The sequence below is a fragment of the Pongo pygmaeus genome, chromosome 5 (genome assembly GCF_028885625.2).
Source record: "Pongo pygmaeus isolate AG05252 chromosome 5, NHGRI_mPonPyg2-v2.0_pri, whole genome shotgun sequence".
NCBI classification, from domain to species: domain Eukaryota; kingdom Metazoa; phylum Chordata; class Mammalia; order Primates; family Hominidae; genus Pongo; species Pongo pygmaeus.
In genome coordinates, this window is record NC_072378.2 from 45,844,908 (window position 1) to 45,859,131 (window position 14,224).

Below are 14,224 nucleotides of genomic sequence, written 5' to 3' on the forward strand. Positions count from 1 at the left end.
GGCTTGACTAAACATTACAGGAGTATAGGTCTTTGATTTCTAGACATTCACAAACCACCAGTGAAATGTAGTCATCTGAAAGTAAACAGAGGAGCAGACTTTCACTTTTCTCCGTAGTATCTTCATTTTTACATGTATGTAGGAATGCAGAAAATCAAAGTTTTTAAATCTAGAGCCTCAACAGTTATAATAAAGTATGTGGATGAGAACTTTGCGTGGCTTTCCTAAGAATGTACTTGAGTCTGTGTAATCTTCCTTGTGCTATTGCTTTTGCTGGAAACCATCGACTGAACTCACTAAGATACAGTAAGGCTCATCCTTAGCAGTAGAAATGCAACAATTACATGTGGAATGCAATCATGACTTTAAAATTAGTCAACCTGTTCCCTAACGCTTCCCTACAAACACACTCCTTCATGTAGCACTTTTAGGATAGATTAGAAGTGAAGGATCTCGTTATTTTTTTCCAAAACTGCTGTGGAATAGCAGCTCTGTGGACATATAACCAATTTTCTCTGAGAAATAGTAATTCCGATGCAAGTCCTCTCCTCTCTTCCTTTTTACTCCAGGGATCACTGTCACAACATTCTGAAACTGTTACATCCTGTGGCTTGAGCCCTAGAGTATTGGACCAGACTTTATTCAATCACATACTTGGTGACAGCAAAATTAGCTCATGTCTCCCCAGTCACCCCTCTCTTCCAGTGAAGTCTGAATGCATGGTGGATGAGGCTCATGGACTGCCAAAGTATGGTTTTATTCATTAAGAGAGCTGTCTTTCTCCTTTCTTTTCTTTCTTTTTTTTTTTCTTTTTTGAGACGGAGTGTCGCACTTGTTGCCCAGGCTGGAGTGCAGTGGCGTGATCTCGGCTCACTGCAACCTCTGCCTCCTGGGTTCAAGCGATTCTCCTGCCTCAGCCTCCCGAGTAGCTGGGATTACAGGCATGTGCCATCACGCCTGGCTAATTTCATATTTTTAGTAGAGACGGGGTTTCTCCATGTTGGTCAGGCTGGTCTCGAACTCCCGACCTCAGGTGATCCGCTCGCCTCGGCCTCCCAAAGTGTTGGGATTACAGGTGTGAGCCACTGTGCCTGGCTGAGAGCTGTCTTTAAAGGGCAGATTCCCATAGGTACTGCACAACTTAGAAAAATTAATGTATAGTAGTAAGACTAGAGTTATAAAGTGGTTTGAAGAATGGTGTGCATCTGTTTAGATTGATATCACACACATGTATAGATATGTGTATATATATGTGTGCATGTATATGTATGTGTGTGTGTGTGTGTGTGTGTGTGTATATATATATATATATTTAGCATCATCTTGTCTCACAAGATATTTATTATCAGGTTTTCATCATTTTTCTTCCAGCTAACTTTCCTTGTTCCTTCTCTGCTTATCAAAATCCTAGTCAACCTTCAAGGACAGGCATCATGATCTTGTCAGTGAGGGTTTCCTCTTTCTCCTTAGTCAAAATCAATTGCTCCCCTGTACTTCCTATAATACTTCAATACTTTTTAAATTTTTTATTATGAAAAATTTCAAACATAAAAATAGAGATTATATTGAACACAATCCTATCTACCCATCACCTTTTATTTATTTTTTGGCATATTTCCTCACCTACTATTTTGCCCAAATAGTTTAAAGCAAATACTGGACGTCATGATATTTAACCCCTAACTATATGTTAGCCCTTCTAAATAAGAAGGACATTTTTCTACATAATCACAGAAAGTACCACTTCCTTAATATTTAAAAACAGTTCATATTCAGATTTTCTCAACTGATCCGCAATCATGGCATTTTAGTGATTGCCCTCACCACAGCCTTTCTTCAGTTATATTTAATTGCTTTCTTCCCCACTAGACTGTGAACTCCTTGAGGGCAAGGATATTATCTTGTATATTTTTCTATCCTCTCCTCCTCACAATACCTAGTGAGGCTTGCATGTAGTAGATAACCAGTACACATTAGCTGTGCTAACTTACCCAAATATGGACATGGTACTGATTCCTTATTGATGCTCTATTACAGATCTTCTTTTAAACTTTATTTTATTTAAAAATTATGTTTTCATGATACTTAGGATACAAGTAGATACCTAGGAAATTTTTAAAATCAAGTTAAAATACTACTCCAAAAAGATGAGCTGCCAAACATCATGCCCTAGTGATCAGCAAAATGACTCTGCTGTGCCACATTAGGGTAGACTGGGCATCACATGGCACACTCTTCATGAAAAGTGCCTTGTTTTTTGTAAGTGCATTTTGACATTCTTCAGGGTGTGCTGACTGGTGCAGTGCATCAGGTTGTGGATATAGTACAGAGAATGTAAGGTTCTGGCTGGGGAGCCACGTAGCTCTCCGAAGTTGTTAAATGTTTCTCAATCAACTTTCATAAAAATGGGCAAAATGGGTCACATCACACAGAGTCAAGTTTACTTTCATAGTTCACAGACCCCATTTTCAGAGTCTTCGTGTGCCAGTTTCAGATGTGTGATTTTTGAAAGCAGAAGTTATAATGGTAGTATTACTAACTTTCATTGTGGGTAGGGCACAATGGGGTGATTCGCTAGACTATGGCTTAGGGACTTAACTGTTTCTCATTTGTCTTTGCTCTAAGGATGTGTGAATGCTGTGACCTTTTGATTATGCTTTCTTCTTGTGCCCCTGAATTTATTGCAACAAAAGTCATATTCAGCTAAACACACTCAACTTTTTGAAAGAAATCTTTTCTGGAAACCACTTTTTTGTTTTTAATTTTAAATTGATTTTTGATCATGATTTCCCCTGAATGACTGCTGCTGAACTATTATGAGCTGAAATAAGCTGGTTGGCAATGGGAGAGAAAACAGCCCCAGACCAGCAATCAGGAAAACTGAGTCTGGTCCTGCCACTAACTATATGACTTTGGGTAAGGCATGTCCCCTCTCAGGGACTCAGGGTCCTCATCCATAAAAGAAGCACGTTACTCTAAACTTTAGAGTCTAAATGATTTCTATTGCCCTTTTCATCTCTCTGATTCCCAGTGACTTTCAACAATGCTTAAGAATTACAGTGAAAGCAAATAGGGTTTTCCAGAAAGAAAGCAAGTTTTCACTTAAATGAATGTCCTTCAGTAAAATTTTGTAGGAAGCACTAATAAGGGCTTGTCTCTAGAGAAAGGTTTTGCCCACTAGAGTCACTAGATTGTCAAACAAGAAGAACGTTTTTGGGGAAAGAATATGATATATATAATATGATATCCTGGACCAGAAAATTTTCTTTCACTCAAGGAATTTATCTAAAAGAGGAGAATATTCATTCATTCACTTATTGCATAAATATTTACTGAGCACCCACTGTGTAGCAGGCACTGAACTAGGCTGTGAGATTATAGCTGTAAACAAGACAGAGGGCTCATTCTCATGAGACTTACAGTCTTACAGGAGAGACAAAAATAAATACACAAGATAATTATAGATTGTGATGACTGCCATAAAGAAAATAAAGAGAGGGTGTGTTCAAGAGGGTGGGAACCTATTTTGGTTATGGGAGGCAGACAAGGCCTCTCATAGGAGTTGGTGTTCATTCTGAGGTCTAAGGGGTAAGAAAGAGTGGGCCCTACAAGGAATCAGAGGAGAGCACTTCAGGAATATGGAAAGCTCTTTAGATGGGAAACTGAAAAGGAGACAAATTTTCAGCTGCCCAGAGAGAAATGCTAGAGTCTTAGGCCAAGGTTATATCAGTAGAAATGGAGAGAACTGAATTGATTTGAGATACAGCATTCAGATAGAAATGACAGGACTCGGTAATGGATTGAATGTGGAGAGTGAGAGATAAGGAGAAATCAAGGAAAATGTCTAGGCTTTTGGCTTAGGAAACTGAGTGGCTAGTGCCATTTACTGAGATGGGGGACTATTAGAGAGAAATAGGATTTTTTTTGGAGGGGAGAATAAAAAATTCTGTTTTGAATATACTGCATTTAAGATGCCTTGACATCCCAGGGAAGATGTCAAGTAGGCAGTGGAACACACAAACCTGGAACTATAGACAGAGGTCAGGGCTTAACCAGAAAAGGGGGAGTCATTGGTATAAATAGGTAGTATTTAGTGCATGAGATTGAGATCACCTTGGGCAGTGGTTCTCAATCCTGGCTGCCCATTGGATCATGTGGTGAACTCTTGAATAAAAGAGACCTTTTCCCCAGGTCCCACTATCAGAAATTCTGATTTGATTGATCTGATATGGGGCCTGGACATCCATGTTTCAAAGCTCCCTAGGGAATTTTCTTATTCAGCAACGATGGAAGGATTCAGGGAGAAAGTTCAGCTAGAGAAGGGATCCAGGACTGAGCATTTTTACATAGAGTCTCAAGTATAATACAGGAGTTTTCCATTCTTCATACTCTCCTCCTGTTTGGAACATCACTCGTTGGCCCTTTGGATGAGGTTTAGTCCTCACTGCACTATGACAGAGTACCCTGTCCTTGACTTAGTCAGTGTGTCCTTGGTCTTCCATGTTCTTGATTTCTGAAGGAATTGCTTGGGTGCTGGGGATTTAAGTACACCTTCTTTCAGCCCATCATTCGAGTGTTACCCTGATGTGGTTTAGTGGTAACAGGTATTTGTCATAGTTGAAATGTGAAGAACTTGTTTGGCTTTTGCTCTTCAGTGTACTTTGTTCTTCAATGTACTTCATACATTATGAAGAGTGCATTTTGTTGTGGTTGTAGTGGTGGCTGTGAAGGGGCAGATATCTACAAAGAAAAATGCATATGTTTTTGTATGTGTGCATCTGCAGATGAATGTTTCCTGAATTATTCTAGGGTGCCTGTAGATACTTGGAAGCGCTCTTTGAAGATAATTTCCAAAAGATCATGGAGGGTTTTAAAATTTCACCTGCTTTAAAATTTTTCACACTTACCAGTCCTAGCCTATGTCCTTTATTTTTGCCTGCAACCTCTTATTACTCCTGAAAGCGCTGGGCTAAGAGAAAGTAAAAATGTACTCACACATGTACAGTCTGAGCTCACATCTCATACAGCCTCTAGGAAAACCTAATGAAAAGGCTATAGAAAGCAGAGGCAAAGCTTATTAAATTTTCTTGTGACCCATGGCCCACGTAAAGTCCTAGTGTATAAAGGAACCATGCAAGATCATGTAGCCCTCCCCTCAGCCCTCAGGGAACCTGCCATTCCAAAAATATGGCCTATTAAGAAAAATAACTTCCAGGGACAATTCCGTAAGCTTTCTTGTTAATGTTTACAGCTGTATCAACACCACACCAATACTGTGTGTGTGCATGTGTGTGTGTGTGTGAGTGTGAGGAACAGACTCTATGGATCTGTGAAAAGTACTATATAATTCCCTAATTGTGAAACCAGTTAGACCCAGCAAGATGTATTGATGGAAGTTTGGTGAGTTAGGCTACAGCCATTTGTTTAGGGTAATGGGTGAATTATTAACTTTGTAATTGAATCCTTGTTGCTACTTCTGCTTATGTTGAAAGCCAGCCTTGGCACCTCGGCACCTCACTGGGCTTAGTTCTTAGGTGTTTCACTCTATATGATCTGGATATTTTCAGTCCTCCATAGCAGCTGGAAGAGGAAGGGAAGAGAAAGCTAGAATACCAGCATTGATGGTGCCACATGATGAATGGAAAGCTCAGTCAACTTGGCCGAGGGCTATATCCTTGTCAAGGCTGAGCTAGTCGGCAGCCGAGGACCATAAGCTAGTTGTTCTACCTCTGTGTGCCTCAGTCACTTCATAGGTGAACACCTTACTTGCCAGGGTCTAGGAGCTGTTTTGGGTCATTTCTAAAAGTCCTCTAGGGATCTAAAATCTATTTGTAATCTGGATACAAAACAGTAATGGTGGGGAAAACAACCATTAACAATGAGTTTCTCTAATTTTTCCTGTTCATTTTTCTGCTAGGTCTAGTCCCTCTGTTATAGCAGATGCCCAAAAACTTGCACTGGCAGGAAATAGGGTGGTGGGTGCATTTCAGTTAATGGGCCTAGTTGGAACATGTTTGGCCGTGGAGACAGCTACACTCATATTACCAAGCCTTGGCTTCCTATCTGTTTTCTTTGGGCTGGGTAGGCAATGAAAAAGGAGACAGGAAAATACATTTTGGGGCAAATAAAATAAGGAATTTGTCTTACGAAGACAGCTTATAGTTGGGAAATTCTAATGTTCAATTTAACCCTATCCTGATACATTCCTCTTGTTCTGTATTAAGTGGAAGCTAAGGCGTTTGCGCTACCTATAGAGTAGTGAAAAACTCCCAGGCTTGAAGGCTTTTCATAAACCTTCTTCAAGTTTTTTTTCTTTTATGGATAATATTCTAATTCCCTTAGTTTCTATTCAAGGGGCAAACTCTTAATCCCGTCATCATCTTGGTGGCTCTTCCTCGAATCAGCTTCAGTTACTTAATAGTAACTGATAACTATAATGTTACTTAATAGTAACTGATAACAATAATGTTGGGGCAGCACCCTAGGGCCTCACTGGCACAGAATCTGGAGGAAGGAATCCACAGTCCATTTCTGTTTCTCTATTAGCATTGCATTTGTCCCCAATAGCACCACCCTATAGATTTACTCTACTATGTTACACCCAGATTCAGATGCTTTTCTGTTATACTTGCACCAAGACACTAGTATGTCTTTTGTTAAGAATGATTTGATGATTTTTAAGAAGTCTTAGTACCTTGGTTTATTTTAATTTTGCGCATTTCTCTAACACCCAGAATTTCCTTAGCTTTTAGACTTGAATAAACTAGAAGAGAGATAGAAAGGCTTCCCCCCACCCCCCAAATAATGGATTGTCACAGTCGCATGTTTACTTAAAGAGTATATTTCAGCTTCTTTTCCAAAACCACAGTAGTGGATTTAAAATAAAAAAGCATTCTCTCTGATTTAACAGAGTTTATTATACACATTCCAGCTTTGGCATATCACAAAATATCCAGATTCCTCTTGAGAATTTGAGTTTCCCTGCTTACATTTCTGTTTTTTTACTTCTTAAAGGGGTTTAGGTTTTAGTTTTAATTTTCCAGAAAAGAGTCTTAGTAAAGAGTAGCTGTAACATTAAAGAAAAGTCACTATGATCATCGTGGAAATTTCCCTTTGACAAACGTGTTTGTCTGTGTCTCTGCTCCAGCTTTGTGACATTGTGGCCGACATGCATGGACTCTCTGAACTTTCAGAGGGGATTTCCTCCATCATGAAACAAGCAAACACCCCCAATACACATCTCTCCTGTTTTTTTTTTTTTTTTTACTGAGAGGGCCGGAGAAGGTGTCTAGTATCCTGCCTCTCTATTGATGCTTGACTCCAAGTTGTCCTCTGAGACCTCAGCTCTCCATTTATAAAACAGAGCTAGGAATGCTGGCCACCAGATACCGCTTATAAAGCAATTTGAAATGGAAGGCATTATGTAGACAAGTCATTATAAATATTAATATTGATAATTCCTTGGCTTAAACTCCCAGTTTGTATGTTCACATATCTATTTAGCATGGTCAATTGTTCAGCTAATTAATATGCTTTTATTTTATGATTTGCTATTTCCAGGGCACAGACAGAAGCTTGATGACTCTAAACCTAGTTTGTTCTCTGACCGCCTCAGTGATTTAGGGCGCATTCCTCATCCCAGTATGAGAGTAGGTGTCCCGCCTCAGAACCCACGGCCCTCCCTGAACTCTGCACCAAGTCCTTTTAATCCACAAGGACAGAGTCAGATTACAGGTAAGACAGACTCATAGGTTTCACTTGCATAGACGCTGGCAGGCTGGGGGTGAGGGGCTACCAGAGGAGATGTGTTCACTTCAAAACTCCTGGAGCTGTGAAGCGGCTTATTATTAAAGAATCAAGACTTGAAGACACTGATTTCTTCTTTTTGATTAAAAAAAATAACATTCAATAACTTGGGGATAACATTTTGGGGGATATTTCTACTAATGCTCTACTCTGCAGCAATCTCAGTCTACACCCTGGTGGAACGGTAATAATGCACTTTGGGAGAATGTTTATTATACATTTCTATATTGTATCCAGGTGGTGCAGGGGATAACATCACACCCTTACTATTAGAAAATTAGTGTTACCCTCAGATTTGGGCTTACATTTCTTACATGTATAACTATTTCATTAAGTCTGCTTGAAAATTGCCCAGGGCGAACAGGAAGCCTTGATTGGTAGTTATAAGGCAAGGTCAATGAGTGGCTCATCGGGCACATAGAATTCACTTCTGATTTACATTTAGCTCTGGTTCTCCATTAGACATTTCTCTTTATAAATTCTAGTCAGCTACTTACTTTACCTTTCTTCTGAGAAATTAACATCGGCATTACATTACAGACTAATCATTCACATTTGGTGCATTAAGACCCCCAACTCTTTTCTTTTTGCCCCACTTGTGCAAAAACAGATTTATTTAAAGACTAGTTTGAATGCTTTTAGGTCATGATGACAAGAGAGTGTATTAATTATTATAAATCTTTAATTTGCAGATAAAAGTATTGAGAGCTGAAAGGAAGTTTACATGTCATCTAATTGCTATCATTGGTAGAGGTGGACTAGAATAGAGGGAAAGTAAGTCAAAACAAAATGTGTAATAAGCCCTCAACATGGATCTTTTTTATGGTTAGATTTTTGTTTATAGTAGTTAGGCTCGAATGTTCTTAATGGTCTCAAAACATAATTGTTTATAAACAGAATGTCCTATCTCTTCTTCTCTTCGGCCCATATTATGTAAATGTATTCTTGGATAGTTACTTAGAGTAGGTTTCAGTTTCTGGGAGTATATATATTTTAGTCTGAATGTATGAGTTTGCATGAGTGTATATTTTAAAAAATAATATAGAATTATAAAAATCAAACATCTTAACACTAAAGATAACCAGATATCTGCATTAAGGAAGAACATTATTGCTCTTTGAAGAATGGCCATGTTTTAGACTATATAAAACTTTAATCATTGCTATGTGGGATTGAAAGGTCAACGTGTTCACTAGACATATGTCCTTGATAAAAATGCAAGAGTAAAATTCACACTAACTTGTGAATTTGAAGCTTGTAGCTATGGGTGCTACTGCATTTAAAGCAGTGGACTTAGAGACTACAAAAGGGGGGAGAGTGGGGGGGGGGTGAGGGTTGAAAAATGACCCATTGGGTACAATGATTGCTGTTTGGGTTATGGGTGCACTGAAAGCCCAGATTTCACCTCTATGCACTATATGCATATAAGAAATCCATACTTATACCCCCTAAATATATGTAAAAAAAAATAAAGTAGTAGACTTTAGATTATTCATTAAGGCATAAAATAGCTTTCCTTTTGTCTTTATAGTAATCCTTAGACTGTGTGTGTGTGTGTGTGTGTGTGTGTTTGTAGAAGCAAATGTATATATATACACATATATATATATAAGTGTTTATATATGATTTGTAATGGATTTATGATGACTAATAAAATATATATAAATATATGTTCTATGATTTGGCAACCACTGGCTTTTTAAATGTTTGATTTCTGTATTCTGATCATTATTTGTTTGCTATTTATGCCGTTAATGACTAATGCTTTAGAAATGGCCTTTGGAGACTGTGTGTTGCCAGATTCACTTAAGAAGATGCTTCTCTCAAGGCTTTGTCCTTAAATCTAAAGATGAGATCCTAAAATAGATCCAGAGAACATTTTAGAACCTAAAGATACCTTAGATATTGTGAAACCAATGGCTGGAAAAATTGTGAAGAGGATCTATGTTTTAGCAGCATCCCCGCCTAGCAGATAGGCGTGCAGAGAGTGAGGCTCAGAGGAGGTGTGGGGCTTGCCTGTGCCACAAATGCATCTGAGCAGATCGAGAGTGTGGCCACCTCCACAGGCCTGGCCCTCCTCCAGTTGTCAGCTTCTCTTCATCCTCTTCCCTGTTAGGGGGCTCAAGAAGCAACTGCTTCTTGTCTGCAGTTGCACAGCAAGTTACTGGCAGGGCAGGGAGCACATTCACTGGATATATTTCTGAAAATGAAAATATAAAACAAGTTAATTTCTAGGTACTGATAGCTTCTTGGAATTTTTATGAGTATTAGTGCTCTTCATTTTGGGATTATAGTAGTAATAGAATTGATTTATAGACCAGTGTTCTTTTTTTTTCAACATCCACTAGGTATTGGACCCAACAACTTTTCTCAAACTTTCCAAATTTCCAGATGTCCACATACATACTTGTCACCCTAACCACTCTTGGCCATGTGAGCTTTCTTTAAATGTTCCCATATTATGAGTGGGAGAATGCCTGTATCTGTCCATAACCAAGGAGATGCAGTGTTCTATTGTGACCCAATTTTTAAAGGAAAGCCCAGGAACATCTGGAGCAGCAGCAATGTGAAAATGAATTGAATATGTTTAATTTTTTAATCTCTGGATTGACTTCTTTGTTTATTCAATAAGTATGATTTGGGGCCTACCACATGTAGCAAACTGGGTGTTAGGTAATATGGAGAGAGAAGAAAAGCGCTGTTCTTAGTTATAGTTGAAGAGATAGTTATCCTCCCCAGCCCTGGCATACCACATACTGTGCCCCAACTGTAATACCATTCCTGAGTACACGTGCTTCTCTCTGTACCCCTTTACTCAGCCAGCCCATCTATGGTAGTCTCTGTCTGCTGACAAGATTCCACCTATCCTCCAAGGCCACTATGTTATCTTCTTCAGGAAAAAGTTCTGGAACCTTCATCCAAAGGCAGTGTATCCACCCTCTAAGCTTTAGTTAAGATTGCCTTCTTTTAAGGATACTGTGTATTCACCTTTTCTGCCCTGCTAGATTGTACATTCTTTGAGGGATTTATTACAGGGATTTATTTTCTTTTGTGACTAGCCCAGTGGCAGTGTCTCATTAAATGTGAATTATTGAAAGTTCAGGTGAGACGCAATCGGTGCAATAAGGGTTGAGAGGATATCATATCTGTCTTAGTAGCATTAACTCTTCTTTCTAATTTCCTGTCCCAGGATGTCACTGTTCCCCAGTGATGGGCAGCAGCTTAAATCACATTTCAATAAAACATTTACATAGTTAAACTGTTTGGTTTTATTCCAGTTTAGGGTCAATGTAACTGCATGACTAAATTTAAATTCTTGCCTGTAGTGGATTTTGTAACTTCTTTGCAATATGCCGTATCTGCATTTTAGTTCATGTAATCCTTTGGACAAGACATTTGTAACAGGAAGGTCCCAGTTACCTCTCTGAGATTGGCTTGCTACTCTTGATATCTCAAGCTCTTACCCCAAAACTGTAGATAATGATCATGGTTATATAGTCCCCTCTAGTTCTCCCACTTGCCAACATAAAAGGCAGAAGACGTCTTTAAACTCCCAGAAGAGTGAAGTGAAATTAGCAATCATAAATTGAGGAAGTCATAAGCATTTAGTGTTTCATAGTTAGCCTTTTCCAGTGTCTCTTGCAGGTCCTAGGACCAAAAGTTCTAGCCATGTGGTGGCTAGAACCTAACTAAAGTGGTTTCCACCTAACTTCAGTCTGATTCTGTATTCCCTCCCTGTTATCTTTGCAGTGCTTGTCTGATGGTGATATTTTGTGGAAGTCTTTAATGGCTGATGTTCAGCTGAAGGCCCAGGGCCTCCCCACAGCTTCCTGGGGAAGTTGTTTCCACTAGACGTCTTATCATTCAGACATCTGCTGCTTGTCTCTAGGTGCCAGGAAACACCTAGTCTGTCACAAATGTTCACTTCTTTTGATTCAGAAAGCGGCGATAGCAGTAGAGTAAGGATATGATGTTGGGATATATCGCTTAAGATATCTTTAAACTCATTATCCTCTAGATGGGTCCGCTACACCTAAAAACTAATGCTGATTCAGGCCCTTGGGTTTGGTGGATTGGGACATTCATCTCACTTTTAGGGTGGGGGTTGTGCTGCTATTCTGTTTTTCACTCATTCAAAAAATACTTAATGAGTGCTTATTATCTGCTAGGCGTTGATGCAAGTGAGTGAGAGAGACACAGCTTCTGCTCACAAGGAGCTTATATTTTAGTGTCAGATATAGTCAATAAATAGGTAAATAAGCATACATATAAGATAATGTCTGATAATAATGAATGCTTTGAGAAAATGAAATAGGATAATTGCTAGGTAACAACTCGGAGAGGGAAGGAGCTAATTTTGATTGGAAAGTTGAGAAAAGGTCCTTTGAAAAGGTTTGAAGATCTGTGAGGAATGACATTTCAGGCAGTAGGAAACTCATGCAAAGCCTAGATTATGGGGAGTCTTGGGGGCCACAATAGTGGCTTGGGTTTAGTTCTGATTGCAGTGGGGTACCAGTGTAGTGGGGGATGTGAAGCAAGGGAATGACATTATGTCATTTACATGCATAATAAAACCTGTTTGGATGCTGTTTGAGGGGACCATAAGGGGCTAAAGAAAGAAGCAGAATTATGTTCAGGAAGCTGCTACAGTAGCTCGAGAGAGTAAATGGTGGTAGCAGTGGAGATGGAAGGACACTGAAGGATTCTGAATACTCTCTTTTTTTTAATAGAGAGTTCACAACTCTTGCTGATAGTGAGGGGAAAACAGGACTTCAGAGTTTTGACCTGGGCAATTGGAGGATGGTGGTGCCATTTACGGATGTGGGGAAGACTCAGGGAGGATAAGGTGGAGTGGGGCTGGGGAGCTCAGAGAAGCAGTTGGGTGGAGAAAAGAAGATGCTAAGAAAGAAGAGACTCGACATTCTCACTCCTACAGTAGCTTGTAAAACTGCTTTTGCAGACACCCAAGGGGCTTCCCTTCTCATGATTCTTCCTAGGTTGCAGCGTTCCCTTTCATGATTTCCTTTCTCCTTTAAAAGCAGCTCTTGGTTCTTTTGAGTCTTGGTTGTTTTTCTAAGCAGTCAATGAAAGTTGATTTTCCCTGCATGTAAACGCTGGAAGGAAGTGCATAGGACATTTTTTTCCTTGGTTCAGACCCCTATTTGCCCTTCACTCAGGAGAAGATTCTGGACACTTCTGCATAGGCTGCTAGATATTACATCATGTTATTTATTGTGACTTTTTCTCCTTTTGCAATGTACAAGCAATTCATTTGAAGTTTCACTTATTTTTTTATTTTAAATTAATATGTTATTGTATTTCATGCTTTTGTCTCTGCCTAGACACTCTTTCTTGTCTTGTTTTTCCAAACACATTTTTATTGTTTTTTCAAAACTCAGATCAAATGCTGCCACCTCTGTGAAGCCTCTTCCAACCTATCCAAGCAGAGTTGAGTCAGGCTCCCGTGCCACCTTGTACAACCCTTGATTATATCTTGTTCCATGTGCTGATGATTACTGTTCACATGTCTGTCTCATCCATCAGACTTTGGACTTTTCAAAGTCTAGGGCCATGTTTTGTTCATCTTTGTGTCCGCCATTGTCTTACACAGTATCTGCTTACTACGTGAGTTTTGGTTTGGTGATCAATGAATAAATGGGTCACTGACCTCTTCAGGAGGCGGGACCCACTATTATCTTAGCCTTAATATTTTTCTAGTGTCTGTTTGATTGAATTACTATTAGTTACCATTTATTAAATGCTTGTCATGTGTCAGACATTGTTCTAATTAGTTTAACTCATACGTTCCTCACAACAGCTCTATGAGATAGGTGGCATTCTTATGGAAACTGATGGTAGACAGGTGGAATAACTCACCCAAGGTCCCACTTACTGCTAGTAAGTGGTAAATACAGGAATTAAAGGCAGCTCTCCATAGCTCCATGGCCCTGTGTACTTACCACCAAGTACTCTTGGGAAGCTGAAATGTACTTTTATCATGGCTCAGCTTCCTCCCATTTCTGTACCTCACTTTCATTTATGCAATTCTTTACCATTTACAAATCAAAGGCCTAAAACAATTCTAAAAGTACATATTTCACAGATGGAAGAAATTTATTCTTGGAGAAATGACTTGCTGAAGGCTACTTCAGCTATTGCAGTTGACTCTGAGTTCCGGATTCTTAGCAAGCAGTCACCTTCATCCCTATCAAGTTGGGCTTGTTGCCAACAGTCTAAGTGACATGTGTCCTGCAGGACTAATTTCTTTTTCTTCTGTCCATTATACATTATTTAGGATACTTAGAGAGAATATTTTCATAAAAGGGAGTTAGCATTAGAAATACCTGAATTATACTTTAAAATTCAATATAATCATTTAAATGATTAAATTCCAGTTATATAAGGCATGTATTTAAGG

General features: G+C 39.1%; 1 protein-coding gene across 7 annotated transcripts in view; it reads left to right on the forward strand.

The window, feature by feature from the left end:
* RUNX2 (RUNX family transcription factor 2) overlaps positions 1–14,224 on the forward strand; it is a 347,192-nt gene that overhangs the window by 161,425 nt on the left and 171,543 nt on the right. For 5 of the 7 annotated variants that reach the window (XM_063666237.1, XM_054490200.2, XM_063666240.1 and 2 more), the window contains exon 6: positions 7,561–7,734. The exons of the other annotated variants lie outside the window; for them this stretch is intronic. In XM_063666237.1, the coding sequence (XP_063522307.1) occupies positions 7,561–7,734 (174 nt within the window). The remainder of the gene's footprint in view (positions 1–7,560; positions 7,735–14,224) is intronic. 7 annotated transcript variants of the gene reach the window in all.